This window comes from Erinaceus europaeus, chromosome 11 (genome assembly GCF_950295315.1).
Source record: "Erinaceus europaeus chromosome 11, mEriEur2.1, whole genome shotgun sequence".
In the NCBI taxonomy this organism is placed as follows: Eukaryota; Metazoa; Chordata; class Mammalia; order Eulipotyphla; family Erinaceidae; genus Erinaceus; species Erinaceus europaeus.
The window spans coordinates 63,704,868-63,732,000 of record NC_080172.1 but is presented as its reverse complement, the minus strand read 5'-3'; the positions used below and the strand labels follow the sequence as shown (position 1 = coordinate 63,732,000).

General features: G+C 41.3%; 1 protein-coding gene and 2 non-coding genes across 3 annotated transcripts in view; all 3 read right to left on the bottom strand.

The window, feature by feature from the left end:
- SLC16A1 (solute carrier family 16 member 1) overlaps positions 1–24,388 on the bottom strand; it is a 32,256-nt gene extending 7,868 nt beyond the window's left edge. The window contains exons 1-2 of the mRNA XM_007530196.3: positions 24,249–24,388; positions 6,501–6,761 (exon numbers count right to left, since the gene is read on the bottom strand). Coding sequence (XP_007530258.1) covers positions 6,501–6,717 — 217 coding nt within the window. The 5' untranslated portion in view covers positions 6,718–6,761; positions 24,249–24,388. The remainder of the gene's footprint in view (positions 1–6,500; positions 6,762–24,248) is intronic.
- LOC132541636 (small nucleolar RNA SNORA55) lies at positions 17,520–17,635 on the bottom strand. The gene has a single exon (XR_009552766.1). It is a non-coding gene; the product is annotated as a small nucleolar RNA SNORA55 (small nucleolar RNA).
- A 1,248-nt stretch (positions 24,389–25,636) lies between the features above and the next one.
- On the bottom strand, positions 25,637–25,827 carry LOC132541514 (U2 spliceosomal RNA). Its single transcript, XR_009552676.1, has one exon. It is a non-coding gene; the product is annotated as a U2 spliceosomal RNA (small nuclear RNA).
- Between the last annotated feature and the right edge of the window lie 1,306 nt (positions 25,828–27,133).

Here is a 27,133-nt window from a genome sequence, read left to right as displayed (position 1 = left end):
GAAAAAAAAAAAAACTGGCTCAGAAGTAACAGCATATATCAAGTGTGAGCTCTCCCCCAAATAAATTTGCTTTTAGGTAAGCACAGTGCTATGATTGCCCCTCCCCCCCATCCTGGGTCAGGGCCCTATACATGTGATTTCACTGTTCCATATAGCTTTTTCATGTAGATATAAAGAGACCCTGTAACACCAGAGCTTCCTCTAGTGCATAGCACCTCCTATGTGGTGTTAAGGCTTGAACACTGGCTGTGTGCATGGCAATGCACTCACCTCTCACCCAATGAACACACACTCTCTCAACCAGAGACTGCTTAGCTCTTGCTTATGGTGATGCAAGAGACTGAACCTGGAACTTTGAAGCCTCAGGCATAAAAGTCTCTCTGAATAACTATACATTATCTACTCCCTCGCCCCACAATGGACTATCTCTCCAGCACTCACCCATATAATTTTAGAGCACTGTTTACATTTATATTGTGTTTTTTTCTTTTTAAGAAGAAAACAGGATAAATTATTCTTTTCTAGTATTTAAACAGTTTTGCAATTAGGACATCTCAACTTCAAATAAAATAAAATTTGTTCCTAATTATACCTAGATGTTTCAAGTTTTGGAATGAATTGTCTACTAGAGTTAATCTGGTTCTCACTATACTACTCTCCAATAGTACTAACAGAATGAAAAAAAATGTTTATAGTACAAGATTAAATGACATAAGGGTCAAGAGCCAGCAAGATAGTTCACTTGGGTAGTGTGTTTGTTTTGTCATGAGTACAACCCAGGCTTGAGCCCAGCTCCAATTGCTTCAGTGCTGTAGCATCTTTCTATCTGAATAAGTCAGCCTGGAGCAGTGAAGCCCAGTGATGATAAATAAAGAAGAAAATAATAGTGAAAATATCCTTGGGCCTAAGAGTTCAAAGGGATAGGGTATAGTTATCATTTAAGAAAACCAGATTTCACGCAGTGGTGCACTGGATTAAGTGCATAATATGAAGTGCAGGCAGGGACCCGAGCAAGGATCTTGGTTTGAGCCCCTGGCTCCCCACTTTCAGGGAGGTTGCTTCACAAGTGGTGAAGCAGGTGTATGCAGGTGTCTCCCTCTCCTCCCTCCTCTCAATTTCTCTCTGTCCTATACAATAAAATAGGAAAAAAAATGGCTGTCAGGAACAGTGGATTCGTAATGCCAGCACCAAGCTCCAGTGATAAACCTGGAGGCAAAATAAAATAATAAACAAAATGAAAAACAAATTTCCAGGGGTCAGGCAGTAGCGCAGCAGGTTAATCGCACAGGACCAGCGTTAAGAATCCCAGTTCAAGATCCCGGCTCCCGACCTACAGAGGGATCTCTTTACAAGTGGTGAAGCAGGCCTGCAGGTGTCTCTCTCCTCCCTGTCTTCCCCTCCTCTCTCAATTTCTCTCTGTTCTAACAACAATGACAGCAATAACAACGACAACAATAAACAAGGGCAACAAAATGGGAAAAATCGCCCCCAGGAGTAGGCACCATAACCATCAAGGTGCAAAAAAAAAAAAGGAATGAAGCAGGTGTGCAGGTGTCTTTTCTCTCCTCTCTTGATCTCTCTGTCCTATCCAACAATATCAATGGCAACAACAAAGACAACGAAAGTGGGAAAAATGTCCTCCAGGAAAAGTGGGTTCATAGTGCAGGCATAGAGCCCCAGTGATAACTCTGGAGGCAAAAAAACAAAAAAAAAACCAAATTTCCTCAGTAAAAAAAATATATACACATAAAAAAATCATTTTTCTTCAAGAGAGAGAAGGAGCCAGGTAAAAGGTGAAGTGTTATAACCTGGGAAGAAAAACAGTATATACTTCACATCTCAGTTTTTTCAATACAAAAATTATATGGCTTCTTACTTGCTACAAGTAGGTGTTACCAGTAATCCTTTCTAAAAATAAAAGCTCTTATCCAAAGCAAATAGTGGTTTAAAGCTGGAACACATCTCTTCAACTAATAATATTTGTTGATTATACACGACACTAAATTCATTTATGCATTTATAAAATACTATGTTTCTACTTCATGAGTACTGTCTTGTGCAAATGACTGAATTGTACATGATTCTCTGATTTGTCTGCCTGGTTAAAGTAAATGACTGAAAATAACAAAGGGTTACTGCAATGCATCAGCAGGAAAGAGAATACAAAAACTGATGTTTGAACTTGCAAAATCACAAAGCTCTTAAGAGTAGAGTTTCAAATCTAGTCCATGTTGTCACCATTACATACTGTGTATTGCTAAAACTAAATATGTTACAAAGCACAAGACACATAAATTATGTTTCTCTTCTACCAGTACAGTAAATTTTGATCCTGTTTTGTTTATTCTAAATTTGGCTCCTTAGAAGATAGTGATTTTTTTTTTGTTCCTGCTCTACTTTACTTTTTTAAATTGACATATAAATTATTCTAGGAATGTAACATAATGATACTATTCTGCATGTACTGTGAAATGATCACCACTAGTATAATTAACATTCATACCATAAACATTTTTCCTTTTAAGATCATACTCTCAGCAACTTTTCAAATATGCAATACAGCATTATTAGTCATATGCTCTATATTACATCACCAGGACTGACACTTAGTAAGTATATATTTTAAAACATATACAGAATATACACAGTCAAAACATAATGTTGATCACATGGTGACTACGTCTGTAAGCACTATAGAAATGTCCACATTTACTAACATTCTCGCAGTACTATTTAAAATTATAGTATTAAGGACTCAAGCTCTGACCCCAGGGATCTGACATTTAAGTTATGTAATGTAAGTAAGAAGGAATTACAGCTTTGGGTATCTTAGTATTATCCTGTTTCAGATGACCAAGTATTAAGAGATTGGGTTAAGAACAGGCTGAGGGCAGTCAACAATATTTATACCCCTTTCCCATATTAGGAAGCTACTCTCTTCCCTGATTCAGCTTTCTGTCCCTTTTCCAACCATGACATCACCTCCCCAGACAATAACTTAGATCCACCTGCATATCAGATTTCAGGCTTAGAGAAAAAACAAACAAAAAAACTAGTATAACCACAGGCCCTTTGGAATATAACTAAAATATGCCTACTAGCTATCTACAAAATGGAGGACCCCCCAACACTTCATCTGCACTATTCCAGCCTTTAAGGTCCATGATTGCTCAACAATTTGTTTGGTTTTGTATGTTAACTCTTTTCAGCCACCACGTCCCAGATGCTAGCATGATGCTGACCAGACTTCCCTGGACAGACGACCCCACCAATATGTCCTGGAGCTCCGCTTCCCCAGAGCCCCACCCTACTAGGGAAAGAGAGAGGCAGGTTGGAAGTATGGATCAACCAGTTAACGCCCAGGTTCATGGGGAAGCAATTACAGAAGCCAGACCTTCCACCTTCTGCATCCCACAATGACCTTGGGTCCATACTCCCAGAGGGATAAAGAATAGGAAAGCTGGGGGTCGGGAGGTGGTGTAGCAGATTAAGTGCACATGACACGAAGTGCAAGGACTGGCGTAATGAACCTGGTTTCAGACCCCAGCTCCCCACCTGCAAGGGCGTCACTTCACAAGCAGTGAAGCAGGTCTGCAGGTATCTTTCTCTCCCCGTCTATCTTCTCTATCTCTCTCCATTTCTCTCTGCCCTATCCAACAATGATATCGATAACTACAACAAGGGCAACAAAAGGGAATAAATAAATAAATATATTTTAAAAAAAGGAAAGCTATCAGAGAAGGGGATGGGATACGGAGACTGGTGGTGGGAATTGTGTGGAGTTGTACCCCTCTTATCCTATGGTTTTGTTAATGTCTCCTATTTTTAAATAAATAAAAAAAACAGGCTGGGGGGGAGACTTGAGGCTTAACTAAGGATATTATCTATATATGTAAATAATTTATTTACTTGTTTTAGTTAGAGACAGAAATTGATAGGGAAAGAGGAGGTAGGAGAGACAGCAACACCTGCAGTAGTGTTTCAGTCTGTGAAGCTTTCCCCCTGCAGGTGGGTACAAGGGGCTTGAACCTGGGTCCTTGCACACTGTAATGTGTGTGCTCTACCACGTGTGCGTCCACCCGGCTCTTAAAAGTCACTTCATGAAAATATTAAGTTATAGCTAGTTTGGAAATAATTTCTATATAGTCATGAAACAGATTTATATGATCAATATCATAAAAATCAAAGTATTGACTCTGTAAAGTAGAGGTTTGTGTTATCAAATTTACAGTATTTTAAACTTTAACTTACCAAAACAAACCAAAAGTAGACAACTAGATAGATTTCTTCCCCTAGTTTAAAAAAGTATTCACAGTTCAAAACAGTTCATAGTGTGGCCCAAAGGCAAATTTAAAGGATAGCAGGGGAGTCAGGCAGTAGCTTAGCGGGTTAAGCACAAGTGGCACAAAGCGCAAGGACTGGCATAAGGATCCTGGTTCAAGCCCCCGGCTCCCCACTTGCAAGGGAGTCACTTCACAGGTGGTGAAGCAAGTCTGTAGTTGTCTATTTTTTCTCTCCCCCTCTGTCTTCCCCTCCTCTCTCCATTTCTCTCTGTCCTATCCAACAACAACAACAATAATAACTACAACAAGAAAACAACAAGGGTAACAAAAGAGTAAGTAAATAAAGGATAGCAGTTGTTAAGGTAATACTATTCTTAAAGTCATTTTACTTAGGAGTCAATCAAAACAAATCGAGTAAAAATTCACACAAATCTTATGATAAACAGACCATTTGTCTTCAAAGTTATTATAGGAAAGATGGCCCCAATTAGGTATCATTAAAAATAGAGACAGGTACAGTTTATAGGCCTATTATAACACAAATTCAGAGAAATGTGCTAGTTATTTCTGGATGAGGACAAAAGAGGGAATTGTTCCCTCAAAGGGTGTCAAGGGGAATTAAGCACAACTGACACCACTTACTTTTTGATGCAAAATGCCAGTGTCTCAAGTTCTGGCAGTTCAGAATTGAAATGTACAATGTTCTTAGTTGTAGACAACCTGGAATACCTCAAGAATTGTATCAATTTCTTCAAGTCACCACAGTCAAATAATGATAAGAAACTGTGGTAGGTGGAATTAAGTCTCCAAAATTAACCCTTAAAAATTAAAGTCCAAATTTCCTTTTTATTTTTTGAGCCTACTTGTAAATTTGGCTCTTAATACTGAAGAGAGATAAAACTGGCAATGTTCAATTTAAAAGGTGCAAAAACAAATATAAATGCAATGGATAAGTATGTCTTCCTTTCCACTCTAGTTTATCCTAAGGCAAACAATTTACTGTTTTCTTCTATGCTATGAAATAACCTATTTAAGTAGCTACTTATTCCTGTTTCATGTGCTAACACAATGTCAATCCCAATAAATATATACACTTGGCTTTAGAATGTCTGTTAACTAAACAGTTACATATATTTAAGTACTGCTGTAGGTTCTGACTTCTATGGCCTAATTTTGATTTGACTTTCCAAAGTGAAACAAGTATTTTGTTTGACTTTGTGGAGTTGGTACGTTGTACATGCACTATTTTAGCACTCTGGGCCACCTTTTGAGAGAAAAGAGAGACAGAGAAATAGGAGACACATCATAAAGAAGTTCTACTGATGCCATGTACACAACAACACACTTCCCTACCTGGTGAGCTACCTCTCCAGCACTTTTTTTGCTTTTTATGGTACTGGATGCAAACACATGCAAAGCACCCATTCCACTACTAAGCTAGATCTCTGCTCCTCAAATACTGCTTATGGCACCTCAGGGCATGTGAGATACCACCGAGAGTTATTTCCAGATCAATTCAACTTTTAATTCTATAAATTTAGACAGAATGAAGGAAAGACTAAGATTTAAATGAAAATATACCATAGAACCACTCCCATTATCCACGGTAGTCCCTTTGGTGCTGTCCATGGTACTGGGAATCAAATTCAGGGCCTTACATACATACAATATGCACTCTACCTGCTGAGCTATCATTCCCTCACCTTATGATAGTGTCTTAAATGATGTAAAGTAGGCAGCTTACTAGTCACATTTCTGTATAAGTCAAATAACATGGAAGGGGGAAATAATAAAACTTTTAAATTTAGGGTACAGCTAAAAATGCCTTTAGCACATATAACATCACAAAGAACAAGGAGGAAAAACTCAATTCAGTTCTTTAGTTCTACCAGCACAATAATCTGAGACTAAACTATTCTGAATAGTGTTCATTTTTATCATCAATTTTTTTAAAAAAAATCTGTACTTCTGGTTTTATATCAAGAGTTTAGCAGAGAACAAAAAAATTTGAAATTTTACTGTTTTTTTTAAATTTCTATTTCAGAATACCACAGTGGAATAAAAAAATGTCATTGTTAATGAAAATAAAATATGTGATGCTAACAAACAAGAAATGGCATTTCAAAATACTAAATAAAACATTTTTAAAAGTTACCTAATAACAGTGGTTTAGCTGCTTGATTAAAATTAAAACAGTAGGCCTTTGTGTATACTTACCTCCACCATACATGACAGCCAACATGATGGAAGATATCCATGACACTTCACTGGTGGTGGCATGGAATATACCTTCAATTTCTTTAAAGAACACAGTAATAGATTTGGCAAATGCATACGAGAAGCCGATGGAAATAAAAGCTCCAATTACCACTGCCCAACCCCAGCCTCCATCTGGGGGGGTATATCCAACTGGACCTCCAACTGCTGGTGGCATTTTATGTGTAGATGAATTCCAAAATATAGTTCAAATGCAGATATCTGAAGGACATGAAATTAAATAGGCATGTCAACAATAAATCACAGTTACATTAACAAAGCACTCCTATCCTATATACTAAGGTCTCTAGTAATGGAATTGTTCATGTTAAATATCACTTGTCTGGTAGACAGAATCTCCTCAGGACACTATCAAAGTCTTAAGAGTCATGGTATGATTCACAGCTTTTAGAAGCTTAAAGACAAACCCATCATTTAAGAAATTAAAACAAAAGTTCTTTTCAGAAATGCTAACCTTGTAGTCTGGGAGGTAGTGCAGTGGATAAAGCATTGGATTCTCAACCATGAGATCCCGAGTTCAATCCCTGGCAGCACATGTACCAGAGTGATGCCTGGTTCTCTCTCTCTCTTCCTATCTTTCTCATGAATAAGTTCTTAATAAAGAAAAAGAAAAATTCTAACCTTCATATTCCAAATAAGCCTATTTGTATGCAACTAAATACCTTATCTGTTCCTGAAATTCAGGCCTAAGAATGGGTTTGTCTAAGAAGTTTCAGGTTTTAATGTTCTCAAAAATGCGTTCTTCAGTATTTACTTTCTTTTTACTTTTTTTAAATTTATTCCCTTTTTTTGTCCATGTTGTTTTATTGTTGCTGTTACTGATGTCATTATTGTTGGATAGGACAGAGAGAAATGGAGGAAGGAGAGGAAGACAGAGAGGGAAGAGAAAGACCTACACCTACAGACCTGCTTCACCGCCTGAAGCGACTCCACTGTAGGTGCAAAGCCGGGGGCCCGAACCTTACTCCACATGTGCTTAACTCACTGTGTTACCAACTGACTCCCTTTTTACTTTTATTTGTATTCTGATTTAAAGTGGTTACCTATGGTGGCTCACTAAATGTGTAGCAATTTAAAAAATAGATCACTCTGAACATGCAATATTCTAATTTATTTGGTTGGAAAGTTACCTCAGTAAATTACTCCTTCTATCTAAATTTGTTTGATTCATGGTATTTCCATCATTATATAAAAACACTCCTAGGTGCTCTATACAGTTAAAACTAATGAACTAAACTTTGAACAAAATGTAATTTCAAACTTTTCCCTAAAGTCATTCAGTACTAATAAATAAGATGGCTAAAAGTGAAAAGTTAGGGGGTCGGGCGGCGGCATAGCAGATTAAGCACACGTGGCGCAAAGTGCAAGGACCAGTGTAAGGATCCCGGTTCAAGGTCCCAGCTCCCGACCTGCAGGGGAGTCGCTTCACAGGTGGTAAAGCACGTCTGCAGGTGTCTGTCTTCCTTTCCCCCTGTCTTCCCCTCCTCTCTCCATTTTTCTCTGTCCTATCCAACAACAAATGACATCAACAATAACAATAATAACTACAACAAGGCTATAACAAGGGCAGCAAAAGGGGGGGAAATATGGCCTCCAGGAGATTCATGGTGCAATAGCCCTGAAGGCAAAAAAAAAAAGTGAAAAATTCACATACCAACACCTAACTTGGGGGAAATACTAAGTTGTACCCTGTAACAACAATTCTATAAATCAGCATTCTTGGGAATTCCAGAGGCGGGGCTACAGAGCAGCAGCAGCAGCTGTGTTTCTCCCCTCTGCCCTCCCAGGTCAACTAGGAAAAACAAAGAAGATCCCTTGGGACCACAACAAGGCAGGACTAGAATGACTTCAGGAACCCACCAAATCACAGTAAGTTCAAACACATGTGGCTTGTGGACAGATAGGAGCCTAAGGAGAGATAGAGTGGCTGGTAATATAGTCAAGTCAGTCTACCAGTTGAGGCATCACCTCCAATCTGTTTTACCAACAATAAGACTGCTGAAGGGAGGATAGGACTCATCAAATGCAACTGTGAGTCTCCATTGCTACTGCCCTCAGAGGGTGGAGCAGTAGGGGGGAGGCCCTGTGCTGACATCTGGGGAACTCCGAAGAGCTACACCTCCATAGCCTAGCAATGCAGCTGTATAGTGGGAGCCTTTCCACATTGTTCTCTTGATGAGAACATGGTGACAAATTGCCTCAGAACCCACGGACTATAAACAGGATTTGCTTAGAAACTCACAGGGCCCAGCAGTGCTGCCTGGCTTGGCAGAGAAGCTGAACTGAACGGGGAGGTTTGGATCTGTGGGGTGTGAGAGTCTCTTTGCATAACCACTGTGCTATCTCTCCCCATCCTGCTTTATCTCTTGTTCAAGAGTGAGTGATTAAGCTAAGAAGCCTACTTATAGTTTAAAAGCCCTCAGGCTCCCATAGCCTACAAGGAAGAAAAAGAACAAAAGAGGTTTTAACAGCCATTGTATTCCAACTCAAGAGACTGAAATAATATTGAAACAACTGTTAATTTCAACAAAGGTGAACTCTTTAAGTAGCTTAGACACAAGTCAATCCAGACAAGAGTGATCAGTAATTAGACAAGTATTGAGAGAGGGACCTCATAACATACTATATAAAATGGTTAAACCAACAGGAAGAAATATTGGAGAAATGAACCAGGACAAGAGTCCAGCTAAAAGCCTCCCAAAGGTTGAACCACAAAATACTGAGGACAACATCCAAATACTAGTTAAGGAAATAATCACAGGAGTGAGTAAAGAGTTTGAAAGAACTGTCATCAGAAATGCAGAAATAACAAATGAGACTCTGGAAGAAAACACTAATTATTTCAAGGTTATTAGAGCCGAAAGCTGAAATAGCTGAGCTAAGAACACAACTATCCGAGCAAGCTAAAACAGTATCAGAACAGGGCAACAAAATAGATGAACTACAGAAAACAGTAGAGGGGAGAGAAAATAAAATCAGTGAGGCTGAAAACAGAATTAGCAAGATCAAGGATGAATTACAGACAACTACAAATGAAGTCAGAGATCTCAAAAAGAGATTAAGAGATACTGAAAACAACAGAGATCTATGGGATGACTTCAAAAGAAACAATATACACATTGTTTAGGTGTATATTGGCTTACCAGAGGAAGAAGGTAGGGGAAGAAAGCATTCTTCAAGACATAGTAGCTGAGAACTTCTCTAGTCTAGACAACATCAAAGACATAAAGGTTCAAGATGCCCAGAGGATTCCAAATTGAATTAAACCAGATGTAAAGACACCAAGACACATCATATTTAGAATGGAAAGGAATATGGATAAAGAAAGGATCCTGAAAGCTGTAAGAGAAAAAGAGTCACCTACAGAAGAAAACCCCTAAGATTAGCAGCAGAGTTATCCACACAAACACTACAGGCCAGAAGAGAATGGCAAGATAGCTATTGAGTGCTCAATGAGAAAAGCTTTCAACCAAGACTACTGTATCCTTCTAGACTGTCATTCAGACTAGATGGAGGTATAAAAACCTTCTCAGACAAGCAACAGTTGAAAGAATCAACTATCACCACGCCTGCCCTGAAAGAAGTTATGAAAGGTCTCCTATAAACAGTCAGACCACCATAAATAGGACATATATCAGAACACTCTAAAAATCTACAGGAATGATGTTAAAGTATCTTCAATCTTTGATGTCAATAAATGTCAATGGCTTGAATTCATCTATTAAAAGACAGAATAGAAAGATGGATCAGAAAACACAGCCCAACAATATGCTGTCTACAGGACAGCCACCTAACTCAACAAGACACAGATTCAAAGTGAAAGGATGGAAAACTATCATACAAGCCAATGGCCCACATTAGGGAATTAATGTTTTACATTCAACAGTAAATACAATAGTTTGTACATGCATAACATTTCCCAGTTTTCCATATTAACAATACAACCCCCACTAGGTCCTCTGCCATCCTTCTTGGATCTGTATTCTCCCCACCCAACCACCCCAGAGTCTTTTACTTTGGTGCAACATGCCAATTCCAGTTCAGGTTCTACTTGTGTTTTCTTTTCTGATCTTGTTTTTCAACTTCTGCCTGAGAGTGAGAACATCCCATATTCATCCTTCTGTTTCTGACTTATTTAACTTAACATGAATTTTTCAAGATCCATCCAAGATTGGCTGAAAACAGTGAAGCCACCATTTTTTATACCTGAGTAGTATTCTCATATATCGTCACAACTTGCTCAGCCACTCATCTGCTGTTGGACACCTGGGTTACTTCCAGGTTTTGGCTATTACAAATTGTGCTGCTAAGAACATATGTGTACACAGATCTTTTTTGATGGGTGTATTGGGTTCCTCAGGATATATCCCCAGGAGAGGAACTGCAGGATCATAGGGTAGGCCCATTTCTAGCCTTCTGAGAGTTCTCCAGACTATTCTCCATAGAGGCTGGACAAATTTACATTCCCACCAGCAGTGTAGGAGGGTTCCTTTGACCCTACAACCTCTCCAGCATTTGCTGCTATTACCTTTTCTGATGTATGACATTCTCACAGGAGTGAAGTGGTATCTCACTGCTGTCTTTATTTGCATTTCTCTGACAGTCAGAGACTTGGAGCATTTTTTCATGGGTTTCTCGGCCTTTTGGATCTCATCTGTGATGAATATTCTGTCCATGTCCTCTCCCCATTTTTGGATGGGGTTATTTGTTATCTTGTTGTTGAGTTTGGCAAGCTCTTTATATATTTTGGTTACCAGCCTCTTGTCTGATGTATGACATGTAAAGATCTTCTCCCATTCTGTGTTTCTTTTGCTGTGCAGAAGCTTTTTGATTTGATGTAGTCCCAGAGGTTTATGCTTGCCTTAGTCTTCTTTGTAATTGGATATGTTTCATTGAAGATGTCTTTAAAGTTTATGTGGAAGAGAGTTCTGCCAATAAGCATTATCACCTCCAGTTCTATCCATTTTGTCTAGTGGATAGTCCTTGATTATTTTGCCCATCTTGATTTGAAATTAGGTTGTAGTTTATCTGAGGCTGGTTTACCTCCAATTCATTCCTCCTCCTATAGCACAACCTTTTATGATTCAAATCCCAAAAATATGTTTTACCAAGAGCTCTCAGTAAGAATTGGGTCCTAGGCTTTGTTTTCTTGGACTCATGAAGCTTTCCAAAGCACTACTCAGATCACCAAAACAACTGATTCATTTGTAACCAAAAAATGCAAAACTTCATAATCATGTAACTATTGCTACAACTAGTAAGTAAGCATGATAAGAAGCTGTCAATATGATTCAATCATCAAAATCAGGAAGTTACCACAAAGACTACAAACTTTTTCTTTTAGCTCCAGAACTATGTTTCTCTATGACAACACTATCAACATGAATCCCATGTGCCCTGTTTCTCAATATTTCTAAGTTAGTGACTAGACTACTCTAATTTTGCCTTACAAATTTCACATGAACATATCTGGCTGGCAAAATTTAAATCAAATCCAGAAACTCAGTTGCAAAGAACTCATCCTATGCTTCTCCCTTCTTAATTTGTCTTACTGAAAAGCTCTTAACCTGGCTACCAGAGCAAAGTATATCTCATTTGTTTAAATTCTTATTATATTCTGATTATCTCTCATTGTTCCAGACTATGAAGATCTTCTGTAGAGAAATGACTTTTAGTGAAGGATATAACTGATTCTGAAAATCTGGACAATCAAATTAAGTTATGACCCCATTTAAAGATATTTGACTATGATATTTTACTTACCTGTGACTCATGAAATAAAAACTTTCAGGTTGAAGCTTCCTAAAATCTCTACTAGAATAAAGCTACTAAAGAGTCATTTAACTCAGCTCTACTAAAGGAAACAGTCTGAATTCTAAAAATATATTAAGTACAACTGTCCCAAGCATTAATGAGTTTTTCCTTTACCTTAGTCTTAAAAAAAGAGAAGCACTTGAAATTTTTTCAATCAAAGAACCACTAAAAAGATTAATTCATTTCAGAATGTTTACACATACAGGGAGACACCCACATACTGACGGTTGAATGATTTAACACACCAAGCTCTGACAAGAAAAGATACTACGTGCTGGACGTGATTAAACTTTAAGCCTAGCTGCCAGCTATGATTTGTCCCAGTAAGTTAAAGCAGTTACAATTTTAGTCACCAAGACATGCCTCATCAAGTTAGTAATACTTTATTCCTTAGTGTCAAAATTAGACTTGAAACTTCAAAAAGCTTTTAAAAGATTCAGAAGGCAACATGAAGATCCAAATTTTGAAAAAAAAAAAAATTTCAGTAAGCAGATTCTACCATCTAAAAAGTAACTCATAAAAAATTGACACAATAGGGAAAAAAGTGCAATATTATATAAACACAGTTTCATTTTCTTTCTTTTTTTCCCAGAGCACTGCTCAGTTCTGGTGTGTGCTGGGGACTAGACCTGGTACCACTTACTTTTAAAGGGATGAATCTCAGCTATAAATAAAAGTTCATTCAAAAGGTAAATTGTGTGAACAGATCCCCTTGCATAGTACTCAGTCTGAATAAGAAAAAGAAATACTCAAATCTAGAGAATATATGGAATTAAAGTTTAATATTTTAATCCTTTAAATGTGCACAGTAACCTTTCTATTAGTTTAGTCATTATTTTATGATTCCCTAGTAATTGCCTAAGTTTTGACTGGACTTAAAAGCAATAAGTAGACGATGATAAAGTTCATCAAGGGGCCAGGTGATGGTGAATCTGGTTAAGCGCACATATCACAGTGCACAAGGAAAAGGCTCAAGCTCAAGCCCCTGGCCCCCACCTGTAAGAGGAAAGTTTCACAAGTAGTGAAGCTCAGGTGCTTCTCTCTATCTTTCCCTTCCCTTTCAATTTCACTGTGTCTATCCAACAGTAAATAAGTATTTTTTAAAAATTAAAAATAGGGGGTTGGGCGGTGGCGCAGTGGGTTAAGCGCATGTGGCGCAAAGCGCAGGGACCAGCGTAAGGATCCTGGTTTGAGCCCCCGGCTCCCCACCTGCAGGGGAGTCGCTTCACAGGTGGTGAAGCAGGTCTGCAGGTGTCTATCTTTCTCTTCCCTTCTCTGTCTTCCCCTCCTCTCTCCATTTCTCTCTGTCCTATCCAACAACAAATTGCATCAACAAGGGCAATAATAATAACCACAATGAAGCTACAACAAGGGCAACAAAAGGGGGAAAAAAAAATGGCCTCCAGGAGCGGTGGATTCATGGTGCAGGCACCGAGCCCAGCAATAACCCTGGAGGAGGAAAAAAATAAATAAATAAAATAAAATAAAAATAAAAATAAAGTCCATCAATTAACAATGTAAATAACAATGGGAAACAATGGTACTACTTTTCATGGCGATGATGGTGACAAGAATCACTTTCTAGATTTTCTTTCTTCCCCCTTTCCCATAATTATTAGGACATGTGCAAGTAAACTAATCTGGAAGGTCTAATTGTGCTCCATACTGCCCGTGCCACTCTAGAAGGACAGTTACAAACCCCTTGGAAATAGTCTTCATTAAGTCCTCATTTCCCACCAATTTTTAAGACAAAAATCACTGTCATCTTCTAAAATAATGATCAGTTTTTGAATTTAAATTTAAAATTTAAATCTAAAAAATGTAGACCAGTTTTAGGGTTCAGATTCACATGGAAACTTTGAAATCCAGAAGAACTGGGTTAATGAAGATATTACCACTAAAGTAGCTAAACTTTGTACATGGCCTTATAACTTTATAACATGGCTAACAGAAACTAGCCCAAGATAAATCCCAAGATTCAAGTCTAGGAATTTTCAACTTCTTTGGTTTTCTTTTCCATTTAAATAAAGTGGGAGAAAAAATCAGGGTTGGGAAGAAAACAAATCCAGGGTTGGGGAGACAGCTTACCTGGGCTGGGAACTTTTTCCTGCCAAGAGTCATTTCAACATTTACAATATCATTCATAGGCCATACAAAATTATCAACTTAAAAATTAGCAATTTGCAGTCTGTGAGGTAGAGTAATAGATAAAGCATTGGCCTCTCAAGCATGAGGTGCCAAGTTTGATACTCAGTAGTGCATATATCAGAGTGGTGTTTGGTTTTCTTTTTCTTTTTTAATTTTTTCCCCTTTTGTTGCCCTTGCTGTTCATTGTTGTTGCTGTCCTTGTTGGATAGAACAGAGAGAAATCGAGAGAGGAGGGGAAGACAGGGGAAGAAAGACACCTGCAGACCTGCTTCACTACTTGTGAAGATAACCTCCTGCAGGTGGGGAGCCAGGGGCTGGAACCAGGATCCTTACGCAGGTCCTTGCACTTTATGCCATATGCGCTTAACGCGCTGCGCCAGCGCCTCGCTTCCAGGTTCTTTCTTTTTCTCATTAAAAAACGAGATCTTAGGGAGTTTGGCGCTAGCACAGCAGGTTAAGCGCACATGGCTCGAAGCACAAGGACCGGCTTAAGGATGCCAGTGTAAGGATCCGGGTTCCAGCCCCCGGCTCCCCACCTGCAGGGGAGTTGCTTCACCAAACTTGAAGCAGGTCTGCAGGTGTCTTTCTCTCCCCCCTCTCCATTTCTCTCTGTCCTATTTAAAAACGACGACATCAGTAACAACAATAATGACAACAATAAAAAACGAAGGCAACAAAAGGTAAAATAAATAAATGTAAAAAAAAAAAACCAGGATCTTTAAAAAAATTAAAATAAAAGCACTTAAATGTTGCTATGAAAAAAGTTTCTATTGAATTTTGAGTTATCTACAGTTGCCTTGGCAGGGCCAGACCAAATGATTTCTTGGGCCCTCAGGCCAAATGTTATTCACCCCAGCTCTTTATGAAAAAAAAGTCTATCCTGGGGCAGTGAAGCCCTAAAAATGACAAAAAAAAAAGAGAGAGAGAGAAAAAAGAAAAAAAAAACCCACAAATAATGCAAGGTTTTTCTTCTTTAATCAAAGTGCACATAACTTAAAATAAAATGCAAGCCAGGCTCTACAAAGTAACAATTGTTTATATCTCATCATTCAGAGTAAATCCAACAAAGTTAATAAACTATTTTTTTTTTTTTTGCCACTAGGGTTATCACTGGGGCTTAGTTTCTGCATGATTAAACTTCTTAAATAGGTCTACTAGCTATCTTCAAAATTGAGACCCCAAATCTTCATCTGCAACATTCCAGCCTTTAGGTTCATGATTGCTCAACAATCTGTTTGGCTTTATATGTTAACTCCTTTTTCAGCCACCAGGTTCCAGATGCTAACATGATGCCAACCCGACTTCCCTGAGCAGACTACCCCACCAATGTGCCCGGAAGCCCTGCTTCCCCAGAACTCTGCCCTGCTAGGGAAAGAGAGACAGGCTGGGAGTATGGATCAACCTGTCAACACCCATGTTCAGTGAGGAAGCAATTACAGAAGCCAGATCTTCCACCTTCTGCACCCCATAATGACCCTGGTACAAACTCCCAGAGGGATAAATAGGAAAGCTATCAGGGGAGGGGATGGGATACGGAGTTCTGGTGGTGGGAACTGTGTGGAGTTGTACCCCTCTTACCTATGTTTTTTTTTTTTTTTTAATAAAACAACAACAATAACAAAAACCCCAGTAATCTACCTAGGATGCAAAATAAAACTGATGTGAAATTGTTTTCTTATACATCATATTTATAATTCTCAATAGTATCACTCTTTGGGGCTAGAAAATGGCTCACCCAGAAGTGTACACTTCACTACTCATGAGAACCAGTCCCTGAACTGAGTCTCATGAGTCTCATGAGAACTGAGTTCCCTAAATGCTCATTGTTAAATGAATTGGCGGAGATAACTGCATCTCTGATGCTAACTAAGAATGATCAGTAATGGTAAATCAAATGTTTCTGAAACAATGCAGTTCATCATTGATTATTATTCTGACAACACATCTTCCTACTGGTAAATAAGCTTCTGAAACAAATGTGTTAAACAAATGTGTTAAACATAAGAATTACTTGATAGAATATCCAGACAAATTACTGATAAAGTTCTAATAAGATCTTGATGTCTACCCTTCCAAATTCAACAATATATCATGAATTTTTTACCAAGTTACTAAATATTCTAATCAATAACATTTTTAATCTGTTACTTGCTTTGAATATATGCATCTCATAATTTGACCAGTTTCTTAGTTAATTTGCTCTATTTAAAAATACTTTTTTCCCCCTCCAGAACACTGGTGCTGTGGGATTGAACCTGGGACTTCAGAGCCTCAGTATTAAAGTCTGTCTGTACAACCATTATGCTATCTACCCCACCCTAAAAATGTTTTAAAAATATTTATGATAAACAAAGAAATCATAATGCCCCTATGTGAGGTGCCAGGAATCTAACTTAGTAGCTTGGGGGTACAAAACTTGCATTTATCCTTGAGTTAATTCCCCAGGCCTGCTATATTATTTTATTTTTTGGTTTGGGCAGGTAAATAAGCCCTAGCTTTATTTATTTGTTTAGGATAGAAACAGAAAGAAATTGAGAGGGAAGGGGGAGATAGGGAGAGAGAAAGACACCTGCAGACATTCTTCACTGTTCCTGAAGCTTCCCCCCGCAGGTGGGGGCTGAGTCTTGAATCAGAGTCCTGGAGCATTGTAAGTCAATCAGATGCACCACCACCTGGCCCTCAGACTACCTCTCTCACCCTCTCTCTTTTTTTAAAAAAATATTTATTATTTTCCTTTTTGTTGCCCTTGTTTTTTTTATTGTTGTAGTTATTATTGATGTTGTCATTGTTAGGACAGAGAAATGGAGAGAGGAGGGGAAGACAGAGAGGGGGAGAGGAAGACAGACACCTGCAGACCTGCTTCAACACTTGTGAAGCGACTCCCTTGCAGGTGGGGAGCTGAGGGCTCGAACCCGGATCCTTATGTCAGTTCCTTGCGCTTTGCACCATGTGCACTTAACCTGCTGTGCTACCTCCCGACTCCCTCTCTCTCTTTTTTAATGTGACAGAGTTGTAGCGACAGGTCTCAAGTCTGGATTTCCTCTGCTCATACTGTAACACCATCTGTCCCCACACCTGCATTAAACAGCAAGAAATGGGAAAAATTCAGGTGCAGCAGACTTCTCTTTATAGGTACCACTCTAGTACTAGTAATGATTTTTATTTGCTCTCTCCAGTTATAAAGTATACTTACTTCCGCAACTCTCATAAAGCAAACCTGAACTGATCTAAGTTAGCTTAAAGTCTTCAGTCATGAGGGCCGGGTGGTAGCGCAGCAGGCTAAGCACACATGGTGCAAGCGCAAGTATCAGCCTAAAGATCCCGGTTAGAACCCCCAGTTGCCCACAAGGGGGGTCGCCTCACAAGCGGTGAAGCAAGTCTGCAAGTGTCGTTCTTTCTCCCTCTCTGTCCTAGCCAACAACAATGACAGCAATAACAACAATAATAATAATGATACACAACAAGGGCAACAAAAGAGAAAAAAAAGGCCTCCAGGAGCAGTGGATTCATAGTGCAGGCACCCAGCCCAGCAATAACCCTGGAGGCAAGAAAAAAAAAAGTTTACAGTCATGTACAAAGATTACAAGAGATAAACATGTTGAGTAAGTTTAAAACTATACCACAGAGACAATCAACTAAATCCAGAATTTGGGTAAATAAGTAAAAATAACCTGCTTCTGGGGCCTGGTGGTGGCCACCAAGCTGAGCACACATGTTACAATGTATACAATGTATGAGGACCCAGATTCCCACCTGCAGAGGGAAACCTTTGCCAAATGGTGAAGCAGTGCAGCAGGTTGTCTCTCCATTTCTGGCTATTTCCAATAAATAAAGATAATAATAAAAAAATAAAAACAACCTGGTTCCTGTGACTAGTAAGTTATTAAGGAAATAAAGAGGAAGGGAGAACAGGGGGTCAGGTTTTGGTGCATAAACTACCACACACAAAGATCTGAGGTTCAAATACTGGGTTCCCACCAGCAGGAGAAGCTTCATGAGCAGTAAAGCAGTACTGCAAGTCTCCCTTACCTGTCAAAGAAGAAGAAAAAAGGCTACTGGGAGTAGCATAATCATTCTACAGTAATAACCCTGATGGCAAAACAAACAAAACATACCAATTAAATGTAACATGTAATGTCTTGTGTGATTTCCAAATCAAATCAATTATCTAAAAACAATTTGGGGAAATTTAATTTGTTATTACTTCTTACTTTATCAAAGCATTGCTCAGTTCTGGCTTATGTTGGTGCTAGGAATTGTAATCTGAGACCTCAGAGTCTCAGGTATAGAAGCCATTTTGCATAACCATTATCCTTTCTCCCCACCTAGAAATGTTTAATATGGTTATTTGGCAATATTAAATTTTTAAGGATTTATTAATAAGAGAGGAGAGACAAGAGCCAGGGCATCACTATGGCATATCAACACTGAGGCTCAAACTAAGTACGTCATACTAAAGAGTCCAACATTTTGGTTTTTTTTTTTTCCCCTTTTATTGGAGGAATTAATGGTTTACAGTTGATAGTAAAATACAGTCGAGTTTGTACATGTGCAACATTTCTCAGTTTCCCACATAATGAACCTGCTCTGGGTCCTCCTATGCCATCATGTTCCAGGACCTGAACCCTTCCTTCCCCACAGAGTGGTTTATTTTGATGCAATACACCAAAGAGTCCAATGTTTTATCCACTGTGCCACCTTCTAGGCCATGTGATGCCAATTTTTAATGATAGAATGATATTGTGATGATATATTTTATTATTTATTTTGGTATTACTCAGCTCTGTCCTAAAGTGGTACCAGGGATTTCTGAAAATCTGTTGTGTATATGTCCACACTATCTCCCTGACTCAGACTACATTTCCCCCCCCCCCCCCAGGGTTATTGCTGGGCTCGGTGCCTGCACCATGAATCCACCATTCCTGGAGGCCATTCCCCCCCCCCCCCCTTTGTCGCCCTTGTTGTTGTAGCCTCGTTGTGGTTATTATTATTGCCATTTGTTGATGTTGTTCGTTGTTGGATAGGACAGAGAGAAATGGAGAGAGGAGGGGAAGACAGAGGGGGGGAGAGAAAGATAAGACACCTGCAGACCTGCTTCACCGCCTGTGAAGCGACTCCCCTGCAGGGGGGGAGCAGGGAGCTCGAACCCGGATCCTTACGTCGGTCCTTGCGCTTTGCGCCACATGCACTTAACCCACTGCGCCATCTCCCGACCCCCTCAGACTACATTTTTAAAGATACCTTTCAGTGATAAAGATGAGAGTAGTGACTTGCTGTTTCTTTTTGTTTTTTTCTTTCTGCCTCCAGAGTTATTGTTGGGGCTTGGTGCCTGCACTACAAATCCACTGCACCTGGAGGCCATTTTCCCCATTTTGTTGCCCTTGTCATTATTGCTATTGTTGCCACTGATGTTGTTGGATAGGGCAGAGAGAAATGGAGAGAGGAGGGGAAGACAGAGAGGGTAAGAGAAAGACAGACATCTGCAGACCTGCTACACCGCTTGTGAAGCGACCCCCCTGCAGGTGGGGAGCCAGAGGTTTGGACTGGGATCCTTGCGCTTTGTGCCATGTGCGCTTAACCTGCTATACCACCGCCTGGCCCCCAACTTATTGTTTCTTCTATTTGAAACTTTCCTTAACAATTTAGAATGGGGAAAAAAAAATCACTATTATAATAAACATCACAAAACAGAACAGAAATGGGTTTGAACTTGGCTTCTAAGCTCTACAAACTGAGCATCCTTGTAGTAGTCGCATAGCTTTCAATTACCCCAATAAGTAAATAAAGACAAAAGCAACTAATAAACTCATATTTACTTCCTAGCAACACTGAGATATTTTAAACTCTTTTGGTTTCCTATAGCTGTTCCAATGAATCCTACCTCTTTCTATGCATCTTGTCCATCACTGAGTAATATTCCTAAAATGCTAAATGTAATCATGCTGTGTTCATCTTCCCCCCCACACACACACATAAGTGCCTCCTTAATTTTCTTTTCTTTTTTTATTTTTTAAAAATTATCTTTATTTATTGGATAGAGACTGGCAGAAATTTAGAGAGGATAATAGAGAGGGAGAGAGACAGAGACACCTGCAGCACTACTTCACTACTTGCAAAGCTTCTCCTATGCAGGTGGGGACTAGGGGCTCAAACCCAGGTCCTTGCACATACTAACATGTGTGCTCAGCCAAGTGTGCCACCACCTGGTCCCTCAATTTAAAAATAAAAATATTAATGTGAAAACCATAGCAAACTCTGGTGTGTCACTAGTGCCAGGGATCAAACTCAGATCTCATGAATACAAGTCCAACACAACAGCCACTGAGCCACCTTCTAGGCATATATATATATCCCTACCACCACCACACACATATCACTTTATTGAAGAAATGCTGCCTTACAGGATTTTTATTTTCATCAGGATACATTCCTACATTTCCCCAAGACAGGCAGAACATTTCACCCTCAACCAAACTATCATCTTATTCTACCCTAAGGACTTAGGGCCCCAAGTTCTCCATAGTAATCCTTCCTTCCACCTTCTGAGCCTCCAGATCTGCTGCTAAAGTCCACCAAGGAGTCACCCTATTTTCCTTTGCTTTTTCTTTTTTTATTATTTTTTAAATATTTATTTATTTATTTTCCCTTTTGTTGCCCTTGTTTTTCATTGTTGTTGCTATTGATGTCATCATTGCTGGATAGGAAATTATAAGATAACAAGTATAGTCCCACACCTTTCACACCAGAGTTCTCTGTCCCCATTCCCTCCACTGGAAATTACATTAGTTCTCTCAACACCACAGATATGGGCTGACTTATTTCTATAATTAACCATCTCTCTCTGTTTGCTCATTTTTTTTCTACAGTCCTGTCTTCTTTTCTAAGTCATACTTACTACTTCTGAATGTCTTCTCTTCCTCCCTCCACCATCCCCGCCCCCATGGAACTGCAGCTCAGAGCCCCCTGGTTGTCTTCATCATCATTTTTTTGTTTTTTTATTTTAAAAAAATTTTATTTTCCCTTTTGTTGCCCTTTTTTTTTTTTTCAGTTGTTGTTGTTGTTATTGATGTCATCATTGTTGGATAGGACAGAGAATAATAGAAGAGGGGAAGACAGAGAGGGGAGAGAAAGATGGACACCTGCAGACCTGCTTCACTGCCTGTGAAGTGACTCCTCTGTGGGTGGGAAGCCAGGGGCTCAAACCCGGATCCTTAAGTCAGCCCTTGCTCTTCGAGCCAGTGCACTTAACCTGCTGTGCTACTGCCCGACTCCCATCGTTTTTTTTTTTTAACCACAGCACTACTCAAGCTCATGCTTATGATGGTGCAGGGGAATTGAACCTGGGACTTTGGAGCATGACAGTCTCTTTGCATAACCATTATGCTATCTTTCCCCCAATCTTTCCCAAACATTTATTCCTCTGGGAGTAATAGAAAGCATTTCTTGTGGTAATTATCTATGTACCTGTTTTCCAATTATAATATAAATTATAAGATAAAGCAGATTAAAGCTGAAACTTGTTAACTACTGAATCCTAAGTCTCTTTGGTGCCTGGCAGTCAATAATAAATGACTATTAGAAATTTTAAAGTGTACAACTTCCAGGCAGGGGTAGATAGCATAAGGTTGGAAAACAGAATGGAGAGGAAAGACATAAGAAATAGAAAAAGTGATTAATAAAAATCATATTTTCAGCCTGAACCATTTATATGCATATTTACAATTTTAGGCAATGAGTGACAATCTAACTGAACTGAAGCTAAGAAATACAATAATTCCCACCCAACCACAAAGAGTTTTTAAAATATATTTATTTATTAACTTATTAATGAGAAGAATAGGAGGAGAGAAACAAAGAACCAGACATCACTCTGGTACATGTGCTGCCGAGGATTGAACTCGGGTCTTCATGCTTGAGAGTCTCATGCTTTATCCACTGTACCACCTCCCTGACCGCCACAAATAATTTTTTTTTAGGACCTAAAATAAATCACCTGGTTTCTGTAACCTCAATATGCTATATACATAAAGTAAGGGATCCCTCCCTTATTGAGTAGCTCTCATTAAGATATTTTCCAGTTATTACATTCACTAGTATAGTATCAAGATTTTCTCCCCCTTTTAATCTGTTTAGGTATGTTATAGCCTATTATGGTAAGCTTACAACTAAACCTTTAAACCTAGTCAACTATAAAAAAAATCTCACAAAATGCTCCCAGACCATTAACTTGCATATTTAACAGGGGCCACTGCAATACGATGAAAGAACAACATTCATACACATCTTGAATTATTTTAGAAATGTACGACTTTGGTCAGGGGTAGACAGCATAATGGCTATGCAAACTCTCATGCCTAAGGCTCCAATTTCTCAGGTTCAATCTCCCCAGCACCACCATAAGCCAGAGCTGAGCAGTGCTCTGGTAAAAAAAAAAAAAAAAAAAAAAATTCAACTTCTGTCTAAATGATACTTACCCCACTACCTACTTTAAGGGCTGGATGGTGTGGATCCTTGGATTCTTTCTGCAGCAATCTGAAGTTAAAAGTCGTGACCTGGGGCATAAGACTTTCAAAGCCTAAATAAAAAGCTGCAGTACAAAGCCTCTGCTGCACCTCACTGGGCTGGTAGCTGACCTCAAAACTGCTTATAAATGGCTAATTCCTACTCAGTGTCTCCGAAACTCTCACACAATGCAGAGTTCACCCTACCAGGACATTCCAGTCCTGGTACAAATCCCGCACTTGCTTTATCGGGGCACTTAACGTGGACTTGTTTCAAAACCAGTAAGAATGCTTTGAGAAAAAAAAAAAGACTGAGTTAGCTTTACGGACAATAAGATAAACTATAAGTAGCCGCCTAGTGTGTAGACACGAAAACTTGGCTCCTGTAGCCACTGTGCTTATTTCTTGGTTAAAACTCAGCTACAAACCTGGTGAGTGCTGGCCCCGCACCAAGTAAGTCACAAAGAACTGAGATGCTAAATGTGCACGTGAGAAAAGGGCAGCGAAGAGACAGAGAGATGTGCTTGGAACAAAACGCGCGCATCGGTGTGTAACGCTATCCCTCAGGCTCCTCCCGACTGGGCCGCCTCACCGCCCCGGGGCGGCAGGGCGCCGTGTCGGACGTGCGGCCGGCGCAGGGTGAGCGACAAAGAGCCCCCGCCCGCCCGCCTAGTCCCCGCAGTCTCGCCAGGGCTGCGGCCGCTGCAGCTCCGCGGACCCCATGACCGCCAGGCACAGGTGGGAGCCCGAGTGGCTGGCGGGGAAGGCGGCGGCGGGCCAGCCGCGAGTCCCCAAAAGAACTCCCGCCCAGACCGGAGCCGGCCCTCGGCGGGGACGCGGCGCCCGCAGTCTGGCGGCACCACGTGAATCGGCCCCCGCCGACCGGCCGGCCCTCCCCCGCCCCACAGCATCTCCCGGAGCCGCCGACTCCTCACCCGCCGGGAAGACGCTCCCCAAGGTCACCGGAGCCGCGACCCCGCGCCTCCTCGGCCGGCACACACCTGATGGACTCCGGGGCCGCGGGCTCGGCGGCGAGAGGCTGACCCCCGAGCTCAAGGTCTCCTTCACCCGCGCCGCGCTCCGGGGCCACGCGGCTGCTGCAACCGCGACGCCCCCGCACGGCCGCCTCCCAGCTCCAGAGACTGCGGGCTCCGCTGCCCCGAGTCCCTCCGACCCACCTAGGGGTCCTCGGCCGAGCGCCGCAGCCGGCCGTTACCCGACTAACCGTTATGCGCGGCTCGCGGCGCCGAGAGGCTGCCTGACGCCGCCGCGCGGCCGGAGTTCCGCGAGGCCCAAGGTCCAGGTCGCGTCCTTCGCTCGTTGACTCGCTCGCTCGCTCCGGCGGGCACCCACGCGGCTGTTAGTCACGTCGCAGCTCGCCAGCACTTTGTCGGGGCCGGGCCCGCGAGGCTGCCTTATAACCCACTGGGCTGGAGCATGCGCACAACGGGCTCCTCTCCCTACCGCCGCCCCCTCCCTCTCGGATTTACACCCGTGCGGAGGCTCGCGCCACCACAAGCTCTCGGGCGCGCGCTCCCGCTCGCTCGCTCGCTCTTTCCCTCGCGTGCCTCTACGCCCCCTCCCCGCCATATGACCGGCGGGCTAGCGCGACCCCTCGCGGGGCGCCCGGGCTCTACGGCGCGGACGCCCGGCGGCGCTGCTCTGCGGAACCGCCTTGGGCTACGTGGTCCCCGGAGCTCGCGGTGACCTACAGGCGTCCGGGACGCCAACGTGGGTCTCATCCCTCGGCTACTGGCGAGAAAAGTCGCGAGAGTGGATGGGGGAGTTCCCTCACCCCCGGGGGCAGGACTCTGGGGTGGGGGGCGCAGGCGCGCGGAGCCCGGGGGGCAGTGAGGACGCGGAGTTCCGGGCGGGCGGAGGCCGGGTGCTGTGGCCTAGGAGCTGCGACCTCGGGGAAGTCACCCCAGCCCGGCGCCCGCTTCCTGTTCTCGCCGAGGGCACAGGAGCTTTGGGTGATTTCTGGAGCTTTTCTTCCTGCACAAGCCGGCCCGTGGCGTTTGCTGAGTGGTGGGTATTCAGCACGGGAGGGGGCGCGGGGAGCATGTGGGGAACTAGGAGAAAGGCGAAATTGTGTGAGCTCTGGTCGTTTGGGACCAAATATAGTTGTTAGCTGACACTTAAAGATCTGATCATATACTTAGCAGTGCCCCCGAATTATTCTCACAGACCTACCTATGAGGTAGGTGCTAAACCTATTTGCAAATAATGGGCATGATGCTCAGAGAAGCCAAGTCGCTTTCCAGAGGTCACAGAGCTAAGCGATCGGCCAGCGTCTGAAGTCAGACTCCAGAGCCCGGTTTTGACCGAAGAGCTCGTGTAGACTGGAGAAAGTCCAGATACTGAAGTCTGTCTGTCGAAGTGAACAGGTTAAATAATTGTATAGTGTCTCTGATATCTAGGACTTTTTGAGAAGTATCAGAAATGGGTGAGTCAGGGCCCTCTGGCTTAGAGATTCTTTGGGAAAGATTGAGTATCAACAGACATCAAGCAACATTTGAAAAGCACTGAGTGTTCTACTATGTGCTTCTCTACCTCCCACCCCATCCTGAGTTCTCAACCTTAAGTTGGCCTTTAATATTCCCCAAAGCGGGTGCACAGTGCACCGTTCCAGGAAGTGCTGCAATACCAGGTGGATGTGCACAGTGGAAGGAGCAGATTCCTTTTTCACCTCCCGGCTCCAAAATCCCATTTACTATGTTGTCTTGGGATAGAGGATTTATCAGATAGTAAACTCATGAGAACTGATACAGAACTAGGTCTTAGCCAAAAGTCTGAGAAGCAGTTCTTATATTTTTGTTTTGCATTTGAAGTTTCTGAGACTGTGGGAAAGTGGGAATTAAAGTATAAGGTTCTGAGAAATCTTGTGTACTTGCTTTCACTCATTCTGCCTCAGTTCTACACAAAAAAACAACTTTCAGTAACAATACATTAGAAATTGTACTGCTTATGAATAGTAGTTCTTTTTTGCCTTTAATAAGTGCAGAGAGGGTGGGTTCTGGAGTCAAACAGCAGTGCTTCAGGGCTATTAGTTGGTAGCATTCAGGGTAGATGGGCGGAGACTCAAGTTAGGGAATCAAAACAGGACTACTTCAGACATGAATTTATCAGGGTCTGAACTATGTGGAATGTAGGAAGATTCCCAGTAAACCTCGTAAGAAGGCTGAAAGTGGAGCACAGTATGACAGGTCACAGTGTGAAGAGAGAGCCCCATCTCCCAAGTTCCAGTTGTGATAAATTGATGCTTAGAGCACTGTGTCTTTTTTTTTTTTTCCCTGTAAAGCAAATATGATGGAGGCTGGTTGTGCCAAACTTATAAGAATACACGTTAATGTACTTGAAGACCCAAGATTACTCTCCCACCCCTATCTCCAGGAGGAAAGCTTTCTGAGCAATGAAGCAGTGCTGCCAGTGTCTCTCCTCTGTCTCTTTCTCCCTCACTACCTCTTACCTTCTTATCAGAAAAAGGGGACAGAAATGGTCACTGGAGAAAAGGTGGTAGAGTCATGCAGGTACCCAGCCCCAGAGATAACCTTGGTGGCAAAAACAAACAAACAAAAAACTGTGATACCTACCTTCTAGGGTTATGACAATAAAATTTGTATTTTTTTTCTTGAAGTTGTCATCAAAACTATATACACTCTAGGTCCCACAATATCTGAATTAATCCTAGTAGAAATTATAGTATTGTGAAGAGAAGATAGGCTTTAAAATCAGTAAGTTTGTTCCCATAAGTTATTATTTGGTCTTAAATGTACCAGATAAGTTGAAGATAGTATCTACCAACCAGAGTACTTTTGATAATCAAATAAAAATATATGCAAAAATGATTGCTAAAATATGGAAAACACTTTACAAATGTTTGTGGATTGTTTTCTGCCCATAGAGTACATAAGAAAAACCAAAAGCGGGAGTTGGGCAGTAGCGCAGCGGGTGAGGCGCAGGTGGCTCAAAGCACAGGGACCAGCGTAAGGATCCCGGTTTGAGCCCCTGGCTCCCTACCTGCAGGGGAGTCACTTCAGAGGTGGTGAAGCAGGTCTGCAGGTGTCTGCCTTTCTCTACCCCCTCTGTCTTCCCCTCCTCTCTCCATTT